The sequence below is a fragment of the Tursiops truncatus genome, chromosome 17 (assembly GCF_011762595.2).
Source record: "Tursiops truncatus isolate mTurTru1 chromosome 17, mTurTru1.mat.Y, whole genome shotgun sequence".
In the NCBI taxonomy this organism is placed as follows: domain Eukaryota; kingdom Metazoa; phylum Chordata; class Mammalia; order Artiodactyla; family Delphinidae; genus Tursiops; species Tursiops truncatus.
Window position 1 is genome coordinate 62,421,266 of NC_047050.1, and position 14,078 is coordinate 62,435,343.

A 14,078-nucleotide genomic window follows, 5' to 3' on the forward strand; every position below is an offset into this window, starting at 1 on the left:
CTATCAAATTAAACTCTCTTTTTACTTCATGATCACAAGATGCGTACATACATGTATGTATGTGTGTGTATTTACTAGAATTTGGACCTGCCAGCAGAACAAGATAATGTGGAAACATGTCAGATATTTTTTAAAAATCAAGGTTATTTTCAAAGGCTAATTTAGTTTTGAATTTACCTATTTTGGATTTTGAAGGAAAAAATTGCAGTAGAAGAATTTATTTCGTTGTTGAAGCAGTCTTCTATTATGAAGGAAGCCTTCATTTTGAGTTAACATTTTAAAAGTTTTATTTCAAAATTTCATAATATGGTTGTATAAATTTATTTTTTTAAATATGAAACTGGATCTTCATTTTAAAACTTGGGTTATGAAACTCTTCAGTGAATTTGCAAAAAAAAAAATCCTCTTAAAGATAAATTCACATTTACATGTTTAAACTCGTTTTAGTTCTACCTTAATTGCTTTACTAGGTCAATCTCAATTTAAACACCAAGTTTTCTTACAGTATTTTTTTCACCATCGGAATAACCTGGATATAAGTGCTGTAATTAGAGAAGTTTATCGTCTCATGGATACCACGCCCACTGATATTCATCCAGACAGCATGCTTGATGTTTTTGTGGCACTGACAAAAGGGCAATACCCAGTATTTAATCAATATCCAAAGTTTATTGTGGACCGTCAGACACAGGAACGAGAAAGAATAAGAATAAGGGATGATGAACTGGATTACTTAAGAGAGAGGTAATCATGCAACGGTTGTTCTTTGATAAAAACAAAATCTATTATAAACAAAATTTTTGTGAAAAAGACATGTAAATTGTTAAGTTGTATAAAATCAGAGTTTGAAGGATGGAAATATCTTTAAAGGTATTCTTGCATATGGAAGTAAAACAGTTACATGTTAATCAGGCATACATTTTGTGTTTTGTTCGTTCTTGGACTTAAATTACTCAGTTTTCTTATTTGCGTTTTGTTATAATAATAAATATTACCTACTCTAGGCAGGCAGTTGAAGACATGCAAGCTGAACTAGACCAGCAAAGAGTTGAAGATGAAGCTTGGTACCAAAAACAGGAACCGCTTCGTAAAGCTGAAGAAACAAGGAGAGAAACGCCCTTACAAGAGGAGGAGATGATGATACAGCAAAGACAAAAGTATGTTTAACACTTTGAAAAAAGCTGGACATCTGAGTTATTTTAATAATTTTTATTTCTTTCATTATTATGAAATTATATATAATTATATACAGTTTCACTTTGTATAGTATTACCCAGCTCTGCTAGTTCCATTAAGCAAATGTTTAAGCTAATAAAAAGAAATTATAATACATTTTTCAAAAAATTGGCATATAGTAAACTGTAATTCTGAAGCTATACTGAGTATAATATAACTTGCTCTGATTATTCAGAAGTAATACAAGATCTAAGGTACCTTTTACGGTGGGCAGAAATGCCTTGCAACACAATGCTGGGTAAATCATCTTTAGTGGAGTATAATTTTTTAAATTGTGTTTTAAACATATCTGTGTGACCTGAAAATGAAACATAAAATGATTGTCTCATTGTACATTTCATACTTTGGAGGACAGGGAAAGAAGTATTAAATGCTTATTCAATAATACATTAATAAGGCAAAATGTTTAAATTAGTTAAGATCATGGGATAAGCATTGAGATTAAGGCTAATTGTTGGGAAAATCACTTCTGTAAGTGTTTGTTGATTCTTATTTTTGGATAGGACTATGAAACAGATTTCTGGTGTGAATTTAAAAAAATTACTGAACTGAGCCATCAGCGTTCTAAAATTCTAAAAGAATAAGCATACATAATCTTTGGTAACATTGGAGTATTTGGGGGCCGCCTTTTCTCAGATAAAGGATATTAATTGTATTGAGGTGATCTGAGTAGTAGACCTGTTAAAGAGAATTTCTGAGTATGAAGAAATAGCCAATTGCATGTGGACTTGTCACTTTCATGAATGCAGGCTTATTTTGTAATTGAGCGTTTTCATTTATATATTATAAAAACCCATGTTATGATAGCACCAGTTGAATTGGGAAAGCGGACCAAAATAGGTGGCAGGCCTTTCATTGTTGTGAAACATAGTATTTTTCCATTTAAATATATATTGGGAAATGATTTTATTTATTCCTCTTGATGTATTTTGTGTTTAAGACTAGCTGCTGTGAAAAGAGAGTTGAAAGTAAAGGAAGTGCACTTACAAGATGCTGCAAGAAGGCGTCTTCTGCAACTTCAGCAAGAACAGCGTGAAATGGAGCTAAGAAGACTGGATGATGAAATTGAGAGAAAGGTTTATTATTCTTAGTTCTCATACATTATCTCCATTAACTCTTACTTAAATGTAACGAACACCTTCAAGTTAAATAATATTCCTAGAGTTCACAAGGGATACTAAATAGCCCCTTTAGTTTTATGTAATTCTGCCCTGCCCCCAGCTATTCTTATTCTCTTTTATATTTCATTAATGGTTAAATGTTTTAGAAATGCCAGGAAAATGGGTCAGGTTGACGAGTGTCCTTGATGACTGTCTCTTTTAGAGAAGTATCAATTAAGCATGAAGTTAATTGTGAAGTAAGGGAAATGCTCCTTTTTAATATAAAAATTTACACATCGCCAGTCTAGAAAGATCTCCATTATAAAATATATGGAGTTAAAATGGACCTTCTCCACTCTTCTCTCATTTCATCCCCAGAGATAAATTATTTTAAAATGGCTATATATCTTTCTTTTTTATGGTTGCATAGTATTCCATTATATGGACATGTCATAGTTTACTTAACTAATCCTTTGCTGTTGGACATTTAGGTTGTTTGCAGTATTCTGCTGTACAAAACACTGCTAGATTGTGCATTCTCGGTACAAATCTTTGAGTAGTTGCACACATATTTTTGTTGAATAAATTCCAAGGTATGCCAGATTGTCCTCCAAAAATGAATCCACTTAGGTATTTTAAGAATATAAGAGTACGAGCTTCCCTGGTGGCGCAGTGGTTGGGGGTCCGCCTGCCGATGCGGGGGATGCGGGTTCGTGCCCCGGTCCGCGAGGATCCCGTGTGCTGCGGAGTGGCTGGGCCCGTGGGCCATGGCCACTGGGCCTGCGCATTCAGAGCCTGTGCTCTGCGGCGGGAGAGGCCGCGGCGGTGGGAGGCCCGCGTACCGCAAAAAAAAAAAAAAAAAAAGAGAATATAAGAGTACCGATACCCTAGTTAATTTGGAGTGCATCAGTCTTAATATTTGCCAGTCTGATAGGTGATAGGTGAAAAACGGTTTTGGTTTTTGTGCTAATGATGTTACCTGTCTATTTATTTATTTATATTTAGTTTTTCGGGCGGTACGCGGGCCTCTCACCGCTGCGGCCTCTCCCGTTGCGGAGCACAGGCTCCAGACTCGCAGGCTCAGCGGCCATGGCTTACGGGCCTAGCCGCTCCGCGGCATGTGGGATTTTCCCAGACCGGGGCACGAACCCGTGTCCCCTGTATCGGCAGGCGGACTCTCAACCACTGCGCCACCAGGGAAGCCCAGTCTCTTCATTTATTTATCTTCGTTTGTAGAACTAAAAATTGCATCTAAATCGTTTTTCCATTTTTCTACCAAGTTACTCTTTTTCTTACCAATTTACACAGGCTCTTTTATCATTTGGGGCAGCAGTGTCCAATAGAAATATGATGTGAGCCACATGGGTAATTTTAAGTTTTCTAATGGCCACATTAAAAAGTAAGAAGAAACAGGTGAAATTAATTTTAATAATATTTAACTCAGTATATCTGAAATTATCTTTGCAGTATGTCATTAGTAAACATTGTCATTGAGATGTTTTACCTTTTGTTTGTATGAAGTATTCGAAATCTAATAGTTTATACTTGTAGCACACCTCAATTGGGGCTAATCACATTTTAAGTGACTCAGCAGTTATATGTGGCTATAGTGCTTGCCTCACAGCATAGAGTCAGGGCATTAATCCTTTTGTCTGTTGAGAATGTTTTGCTCGGTCTGTGTTTCTTGACTCTTAAGAATGTTTGCAGTGTCTTTTTTTCATTATGTAAAATATTTTAATTTTTGGATAACCAACTTCATTAGTTTTTTATGACTTCTAGGTTTTCTGTCATGTTTATTAACCTTCCCATTTAAGGTTATATTACCACTTATGCCTAGTTTCTTCTAGTTCTGTAGTTTTCTGTTGTTTTTTTAAATCTTTGATCATCTTTTTATTTATTTATTTATTTATTTATTTATGGCTGCGTTGCGCGCGGGCTTCCTCTAGTTGTGGCGAGCGGGGGCTACTCTTCATTGAGGTTCGCGGGCTTCTCATTGCGGTGGCTTCTTTTGTTGTGGAGCATGGGCTCTAGGCACGCAGGCCTCAGTAGTTGTGGCATGCGAGCTCAGTAGTTGTGGCGCACAGGCTTAGTTGCTCCGCGGCATGTGGGATCTTCCCAGACCAGGGCTCGAACCCATGTCCCCTTCATTGGCAGGCAGATTCTTCACCACTGCGCCACAGGGAAGTCCCTAAGAGTCAGCAGATTATTGTGTGCCAGCAAATCTGACCCACCACCTGTTTTGTTAAGGCTCGTGAGTTACAATGGTTTTAACATTTTCACTAGTTAAAAAAAATCGGAATCAAAGAATAATAATTCATGACATGAAAATTATATTAAATTTTTAAAACATGAAATTCAAATTTCAGTGACCATAAATACAGTTTTATTGGAAAACGATCACACTTATTTGTTTACATATTTCTTTGGCTGCTTTCGCACTACAACAGCAGAGGTGAATAGCTGACACAAACGATGTCCCACAAAGCCTAAAGTATTTAACTCTGAGACCCTTTACAGGAAAAGTTTGCCAGCCCCTGATGTGTCTGAAAATTGAATGTAAGGAATGAGTTAGGAACCAAGCTTACTTCTTTCAATTTTCCCAGCAGCATTTGTTGAATATTAGCGAAGTCATTTTGCCAGCTGATGGTTATTAAATGTTCAGTTCCCTTATAAACTTGATCTCCTCCTTTGCTGTCTATTCCTAAGCCAGTACCACACTGTGTGAATAACACCTGTGTAATGTTTTACTAATTAGTAGGCCTAATTGCCATAATTAGTGTGCCTTTTAAAGGGTTTTCTTGGGGGCTTCCCTGGTGGCGCGGTGGTTGAGAGTCCGCCTGCCGATGCAGGTGGACATGGGTTCGTGCCCCGGTCCGGGAAGATCCCACATGCCGCGGAGCGGCTGGGCCCGTGAGCCATGGCCGCTGAGCCTGCGCGTCCGGAGCCTGTGCTCCGCAACGGGAGAGGCCACAACAGTGAGAGGCCCGCGTACCGCAAAAAAAAAAAAGAAAAAAAAAAAGAGTTTTCTTCAGTATTCTCAAATGTTTATCATTTCAAATAGACTTTGAAAATTTTATCTCTCCCTCTCTCTCTCTCTCTGAATCCCCCCATCCTATTGGAATTTTTATTAGGATTGCATTGAATTTGTAAACTAATTAAGGAGTTTCAAACTTGCTTTTGATAAAGTAGTAAATATTTAAATTTTTCTTAAGATTTTCATTCATCTATATTAATAATCTATTATCTCTTTTTATAGCATGAGATAATACTTTGTTTTGTTTAAAGCCAATTAACTTTAAGTTGGTTTTTAAAATCCATGATTTCTTTTAACTATCTCGTCTAGTAAATGAGGTTGGTAATTCATTATTCTAGAAAATCTATGTTCTTCCCCAAAAGTAATACAGGCTTAGAACTCTGATCTCTTTATTCCAAACCCCTTTGAGATAGTGGAAGGCGGTTTTTTTGGTGAAAGAATCCTGTCAAGTCCTTTCAATGGCACGATCTGGCCTCTGCCTCCCATTCCAGCCTCCTGCCCTTCCATCTCCCTGGTCTGATAGTGAGCTCTGACCCTGCTAAATAGCAGAAGCTTCTCTACTCACCGTTCAGGCACCAGCAGGAAAGGCAGCTTGAGTCCAAAGTGACACGTACAAGTGACACAGACATCTGTTAGTAGCAAGCAAAGTTGATCTGTTTTGCTCTGGTACATAGCTGTTTGTATCTCTGAAAATTCATGAGCAAAAGAGCTTCTGTAATTGAAATTCCTAAAAAGCATTATTTGCTATGCCAAACGTCTCCTCCACCTCTTAGCATTACAACTACTCTTGCCTCATCAACTCAAGTCTCCCTACCTCTGAGCTAACTGCTTTCTCAGGAACCTCTTTAAGGTGAACTGGTTTTCCGTCCGTGGTTTTTTTACTCCTTGGATGCATGTCCTTGCACATCCCACTATACTCTCATTTTTACTGTTTGTTTCTCTGGTTATATGTATTCGATAGTTTGTCTACAATATCTAACACTTTGCCTTATGCGTGTAAGTAGTCATGCAATCATTAACCGTTTACTGGTTGGATGAAATGATTAGGTTAGATGCCTCATGGGTTATAGTTTGTTTTGTTTTGTTCTGAAACACATATCATGTTATTCTCACTCCTAAAGGATGAGCATTTTAGGCAGCCAAGTATTTAAGACAGTTCCCAGGAGTCTCTATCTAAAGAGTTCCTGATCCAAATCCTCTAGTGTATAGGACTGAAAAGCTCCCAAGGAATCAGATTTCGAGAAAGGTGAACTTTAAATTGGCTAAGTCCAAGCAGGGCACATACAGGCTGAACAGTCCACAGTAAATTTTAACTTGAAATTACTAGTTGCCAAACCGAATTTAGAAAAGTATAGAAGTTTAATCAAAAAGAACATTAAATAAATGTTATATCGAATAAGATTAAACATTTTATATTTTTATCCACTGTGAATTGAAATTGCTCAAGTTTTTCTAACTCATAATATGGCTAATGTAATATGGAAAGAGCTGCCATCTGTTCTCCCAGTCTGGGCAGATGAGCATATGGTAATTGTGTTTTCTTTTTTAGAAAATTATGCTTAACTTTAACTCAGACGTTATTTCTAGATTCCACAGTGAATGTTAATAGATTGGCAATTACTCTCGTTTCAAAAACCCAATACCTCTTATTTTAAATGCATTTAGCGGGTTGTTCATATCACAAGATTACTTCATCTATTAAACAAAAAATATTTATGTAAATTGTTTTTGGTATTGACAGTCTGTTATTTGGCCGTAGGTACGTATGAGAGATCGAGACATTGTTGCCACAGCCAAAGACCTAGACGTGAGACGTCTGGAACTCGGATCACAAAAGAGCCTTCACGAGAAGGTAGAAATCAACAACTTCCAATAGAAGAAAAGCAGAGTTTGTACGAACTCTTTTTAGACAGTTTATTCAAGGTTTTTTAATGTTCATTTTATTTTTTTTTCAAGAAGAGTATAGTGTTATCCAGGATTGTAAGGTAGCCAGAATGTCTGAACGCACAGTTTGTTGTAATTCTTTAATTCATGTTTCTCTTAACAACTTAGTCTAGTGTCTGAAGCACCAGATGTAAGCCCCAGATTTTGCCTCAGGATCTTTTACTAACTTCCTAAGTTTCCTCATATCTGTGTAACAGTGACTGCAAAATTAACCCAGTACTTCACAAGGATCCTACCAGGTAAGTCAGGTACGAGCTGTAAAGCACTCGAAATTTGAAGCTTCTGGAATCAAATCAGCAAGGACCTACTTTAGCACGTATAATTCAGTTTCCAAGACACTGGAAACTTTCTCACTGCTGTAGATATTTTTTGTTGGGGAAAAGCATTATGTTACTCATTTATTTAATGTTGAAACCACGTTTTCACTTCCTTCAGTCCTCTTAAAGTCAGACTGAGTTTGAAATTAGCGATAACTACAAATACGTAACAGGTAACGTGCATATGATTGTTTGTTGCTCACATTAAATGAGATATAAACATAGCACCGTTCATAACTACAACACTTTAAGTTTCTACACTGAACTTTTTCTAAATCTGAGCCCCAGGAATTTACACTGAGTCTCCTATGATTCTGAATTACAATTCATTCATTTGAACTAAGCTTGAGGTTATTTTTTACTATCTTTTCTGCGGGGGAGGTGGAGTGGTGGCACCGGGGGCATGATTTCAGAATTAACAGAAATTTTGCAAGAAAATACTAAAAATTTCAAAGTGTTTTTCTCTCAGATTCTCAAATATTAACATTTTGCTAAGTTTGCATTATCCTTCTCTTTCTGTCTATACACACACACGTTTTTTTTCCTGAGCTGTTTGAGTTGCAGACATTATGCTCTTTTACCCCTGAATACTTCATTGTATATTTTCTACAAGGAATCCTTATTACATAATCGCGGTACAGTGATCAAAATCAGCACATTAACATATTATTATCTGTTGTATAACCCGTATTCACATCTTATCAGTTGTCCTAAACATGTCTTTTATAGCAAAAGAAAATCTAAGCTACTCCATTTGTTTCAGTTGTCATGTCTCTCTATTCTCCTCTCAGTTGGAACCACTCCTGAGTCTTGTCTTTATATTTTATGACACTTACACTTTTGAAGTATATAGGCCAGGTAGATTGTAGAATGTTCCTCAATTAGCATTTGTTGTTTACCTGGTGACTAATATCAAGCACCTTTTCATATGTTCATTGTCCGTTTTATATCTTCTTTTATATCTTCTTTTTATATCTTCTTTGGAGATCATGTGGTTAATGTCTGTTTAAAGCATGTAGGGCCATACTTTCTTGGTTTTTGTTATATCGTGTAATTTTTTGTTGAAAACTAGCTATTTTAAGTAAGAGGACGTTTCTGGAAATCACATTCTTGTCTCTCCTAAGGGTTTCTTGTTGTTTCTTTGCTTAGTGACTTTTCTGAATTATTCTGTAAAGTATTCTTTGTCATGCGTAGCCACTGAAGTCTCTACTCAGGTAGCCTGGTGACTAGACAGATTTCCTTAGATCCCTTGAACCAGAAAGCCTCTAGTCTTTGCCGAGAGGCACCGTGTGCATCATTTTCGGGCACACTTTCAACACTCAAGTTAGATAGTTTACAACTCTCTTAGATTTCACTTCCTGATTTTGCAAAACCTCAGTTCACCAGAGCTGAGCGCTTAGGACCTTCTCAGGTCTGAGCATTCACACAGCCCTTGGCACGCGCACATTGTACACATGCACACGGCCTTCTGAAGTCCCTGGAATCTGTTGGAGCATTTCAGAGCCCCCTATAGGTATCTGATTCCCCAGCTTTTCCTACAAAGCTTTTTGATTGGCCTGTTGTTTGCTCTGTGACCCACTGCCTTGGACAGTCACGACGTTCAACAGTTTCCCCTGATGGTTTTCAGCAGACATCCCCAGGGAAAAGGCTACAGGTGAGTTATGAGTCAGGTCAAATAAAAACAGCCTTGAAAGTGGGGTCTTCCAAGTCAGATGGTGACAGTTCTCTGGGAATGGGAGTTACAAGGACCTCAACTCCATTTTGTCCCCTCCATTGGCTGCCAGGCTAATGATTTTCCAAGCTAATGGCAGAGCTTAGGGGTGGCTGGAATAGGAATAGGAATAATGCAAGTTTAAAATGCCACAAAGTTCGTCTTTCTTACTAAGATTCAGCCATTTTTATGAATAAATGCTCCCCAGATTGCTGTAAGCCTTCAGTTTATTTCCAGAGTTCTGAAAAAAGTTTGTTTTGCCAGTGATCTCAGTGCTTTTATAGATGAGAGAATTTTCAGATGTCCTTACTCTTACTTCCACTGATGTCACCACTGTTTGCTTTACTTTGAAAATTAGATGATTACAGTTTTGGTATTCTGAAAAAGAGCAAAGACGTTTTTGTGTTCTAACATCATTATTTTATGGATTGGTGATTTTTTTAAAATGATTTCTTTAACAGAATCTCACTAGAAATCAAGAAGCTATTGCAAAAGAAATGAGAGAAGATGCAGACGCCAATAAACGAAAAGTGGATCTTGAAGATCACATGTTTCATAGACCGATAGGAACAGATCAAACTCAGAACCAAAACACTCAGAAGGTAAAAATATGATGAATTTAGTGTATCTATAGAAGGAGGAATTCCCATCTGCCATTCTTTTAAAAGAAGGAATTTAATAATGAACTCTATAAAGTTAATGTGTTTCTTTGCTTCAGTTATCACAGTTCCTAGAAATTCACATTATTTTATTTAGAGGCTACTTACTTCACTGACAGCCATATACATGTGTCTTTTATACTCTTAGAGAATTTCAAGACTTGGAAGAAAATACATAGGGAATAACTTTATAACTTTTAGTGCCCTCCATTGTTAAGTCTCCGAAATTATCCCTGAGTGGATTAGTTGCAAAACATCAGGTCTCTGCCTGGTATATAAGCCAGCGTTTCCAAAGTGTATTCTGTAGAATATCAATAACTAGTATTAAATAAAATGGGGATGACACGTATTGAAAACGCTGTCTTAAAGTTAGGTATTTCCATGCCAGGTTTGAGGATATGGCACATTGTGAATCTTTAAGAAAGTTTCTTAAACTTATCTTATAGAATTTCTTGCAGAGTATCCTTTCAGAAATGCTGGCTTAAATGAATGGAAATAGAATTTGAGGGCTTCAGCATAGAACTTTGTCAATTATCCCTTTAACGAAATGGTAAGTGGGTCTGTGGCAGGGCCTGGCCCTGTTCCAAAAGCCAGGAATGGTGTAAGATTTCCCTACCTTCTGTTCTGTCCCTTGGCTTCCCCCACCAGAATATCCCCTCCCCCCTTTTTTGTCCTTATAGGCTTTTTTGTCCAGTCTGTAAAAATAGGTTCTTCTGACTCCTTTTCAAAGGACTGAAACATAGGAATTGTTTAATTCCACCCATCCCTTAGCCTAGAAGTTCTCAACCTTGGCTATACATTAGAACCACTTGAAGAGCTTTCTAGAAGTACCAATATCCAGCTGATAAAGAGATTGATTTAGTTGGTTTGTGGTGGAGCCTGGACATCAGTTTGTTTTAAACACGTGGTGGAGCCTGGACATCAGTTTGTTTTAAACACTGAGGTGATTCTAATATGCAACCAGGGTTGTGAACATCTGTCCTGGACACTTGGATACGTTGAATGGACATACCGTATTTTATGTAGTCTAAACTTGTTTCTGAAATTTACAAATTGTTCTTAGTTAATTGAAGAAAATTTGGCAAAAGCTGAACAAGCATGTCTAAATACTGACTGGCGAATTCAAGCTTTACATAAACAAAGATGCAATGATCTACACCGAAATGAATGTTACCAGGAAGTAGCCAAACTGCTTCGGAAAAACAGAAAGAAAGAAATGGAAGTATTAAATGCAGTGATGGAGGGGGAAGCTAAAAAGGTAAGAATGGTGTTATAAACTTCTTGTTATTAATCATTTAAATCTTGAAATAGTACATAATCAAACGGCAATAGCATCAAACCACATAATGCGTGTTTGAAACGATCTTAAAGATGATCTAATTTTAATACGTAGAGCTCAGAGAAGTCCAATGTTGATGCCACCTAAGAATGACTAAGTGTCTTTCTCAGTTACATTAGTGTCTCAACTTCCCAACCTCGTGGATTTGTTCTAGCTGATTGTATAATATCACTACTTTAATTTACCTAATTTTTTATACTAGCAACGTAAAAGACTTTGAACAGTTAGGAATTATATGTAGCTATTAGTAACAAAAACCAAAATAACAGTAACTATAAGCAAGATAGAAGTATTTTTCTTTTTCACATGAAAAGTCTGGAGGTGGGCAGTCCACGGTTGGTATCCTGGCTCCAAGGTCATCAGAAAAACTGCCCCCTTCAACCTTTCTGCACTATTTCCTGGAGCATGTCTTTCATTCTCATGGATACCTTTCCATCCATTAATTTTAAAAACTCAATCCCATAAGGTTTGAGATCTGAAATGTATTGAAATGAATTATTTCAGTGACAGTTGGGACCCGTATGGCACTCTGAGGAATTGAATAGTAGGGACGTCAGAAGTGCCTCTGCTTTCAAGGTTCTTCAACAGCCTTGAGCCAAGACAGGCACCCAGATTCCCTAATATCAAATAAATCCTACGTGCCTTGGAAATATAAAGTAGAGGAGACAAAAGGGGCTACTTCACTGTAGGAACTTGCATTAGCACAAATTTATGTGATTTTTTTTTTCATTTATTTGTATTTAGTGGGAGGAAGCTGAAGAACAGGACTTTCATTTGAAATCAGAAAAGAAAGCTGCTGCTCCTTCAGATGCCTCTAGAAGGTGGTTCCTGGAGAATGAGATACACGCTCAACATCCATGTCATAGAGGTGAGCATCGCGAATGCTTCTCTCTCCCTTTGTGGTGTTAACACCTTCATTCATTTACTGTGGTCTCTCATCATGGATAAATCCCTGAGATGTATTTTGGCACTTTTAGTCAAGTTATTGCTCAGTTAAAAGGGTGGGATGAGGAGGTGGGGCTGTTTAAAAAAAAAAAAAAGCGGGCTTCCCTGGTGGCGCAGTGGTTGAGAGTCTGCCTGCCGATGCAGGGGACACGGGTTTGTGCCCCGGTCCGGGAAGATCCCACATGCCGCGGAGCGGCTGGGCCCGTGAGCCATGGCCACTGGGCCTGCGCGTCCAGAGCCTGTGCTCCGCAGCGGGAGAGGCCACAACAGTGAGAGGCCCACTTACTGCAAAAAAAAAAAAAGCTCCAATTAAGAAAAACTTCTCAGCCATCCTGTAGAATTGTTTTATTCCACGGTCCTTGGCATCCCGTTAATGTACTAGACTATGATTTGTTCCCAAAGTGCTATTTCTAGTTAATTTTAGTAAAAATGTGTGCTTTGCCAATAGCTGGTCCTCAGAACAACAGTTTATTAAAGTAACACAAGGAAACTTATTATAGGATCTAATCAAACATTAGTTTTTGGTGCAAGGCTTACCAGTGGCATTCCATGAAAAATCAAACTTTTAATTTAAAATTCTTGGAAATTCCCTGGCAATCCAGTGGTTAGGACTCAGCGCTTTCACTGCCGTGGTCCGGGTTCAATCCCTGGTTGGGGAACTAAGATCCCACAAGCCCCATGGCACGGCCAAAATAATAATAATAATAAAGTTAAAATTCTAAAATAGAGTACCTTTACAGGGAACTTCTGTCTTACTATATCTTGTATTGTTTCAGTCTTTTATAAAATGTTTATGTATTACTTTTTAAAATAACAGCCTTACTGATGTGTAATTCACATGCCATACCATTCACCTATTAAAAATGTACAATTCAACAGTATTGTATTACCATATATTATATTACCATATATTAAAAAATATATTCAGAGTTGTGCAGCCATCACCACGATCGATTTTAGAACATTTTCACAGCCCCAAATACACCCCATGGCCATTTGCAGTCAGTCCTCATTTCCTGCTACTCCCCCCAGCCCTTGGCAACCACTAACCTACCCGTTTCTGGAGATGTGCCTATTCAGGAAATTTCATATACATGGAATCATATGCTGCATGGTCCTTTGTGTCTGACTTCTTTCACTAGCATAATGTTTTGAGGTTCAACCATGATCAGTACTTCACTCCTTTTTAATGCAGAATAATATTCCATTGTATGAGTATTCCACATTTTATTTATCCACTCATCAATTGATAGACATTTGGGTTGTGTCCGCTTTTGGGCTTTTACGACTAATGCTGCTCTGTGCCTTACCTTTGTCATTACTTTTGTAGTGCACAGATTGAAAAGCAAAAATAGAGGTTAGATTTAATTAGGCTGCTTTTGAAACCCCTCATCACCTCTCACGCCTTTGGGTTTAGGTCCCAAATAGCGCCCGGAGCCCTCGGGGGAAGTGGGGAGCAGAATGTCACAAATTAAAAGACACAAACCACTGGAGCTGCCACTTCTCCCTAACCCTGTCACACTTACCCCAGCATTAGAAAGAAAAGAAATTTGAGACTTGGAGAACCTACGAATTTAGAAATGGAAAAGGAAAGAGACTGCAAAAAGCTCCCTGCGTCCGTAGTCTTCCTACATGTGGCCCTTCCGCCTCCAGGGTGCCTTCCTCCCAGGCCACCTACGCTTTTTTGACGTTCCAAAATTTCACCAATGAGAGATAGTTTGGTTAATAATCATTCATTTTTCAAAAGGCAAATGTGTAAGGATTTGATCATCGCCTTAATCAGGGTGTATAGA

At 37.8% G+C, this 14,078-nt stretch overlaps 1 protein-coding gene across 8 annotated transcripts in view; it reads left to right on the forward strand.

Annotated features, from left to right (window-relative positions):
• TBC1D31 (TBC1 domain family member 31) overlaps positions 1–14,078 on the forward strand; it is a 61,553-nt gene that overhangs the window by 39,478 nt on the left and 7,997 nt on the right. For 4 of the 8 annotated variants that reach the window (XM_033842845.2, XM_033842843.2, XM_073794712.1 and 1 more), the window contains 8 exons: positions 506–744; positions 1,005–1,157; positions 2,177–2,312; positions 7,130–7,222; positions 9,223–9,285; positions 9,804–9,944; positions 11,065–11,259; positions 12,085–12,208. In XM_033842845.2, the coding sequence (XP_033698736.1) occupies positions 506–744; positions 1,005–1,157; positions 2,177–2,312; positions 7,130–7,222; positions 9,223–9,285; positions 9,804–9,944; positions 11,065–11,259; positions 12,085–12,208 (1,144 nt within the window). The remainder of the gene's footprint in view (positions 1–505; positions 745–1,004; positions 1,158–2,176; positions 2,313–7,129; positions 7,223–9,222; positions 9,286–9,803; positions 9,945–11,064; positions 11,260–12,084; positions 12,209–14,078) is intronic. The other 4 variants (XM_033842844.2, XM_073794713.1, XM_073794711.1 and 1 more) reach the window with 2 other exon arrangements.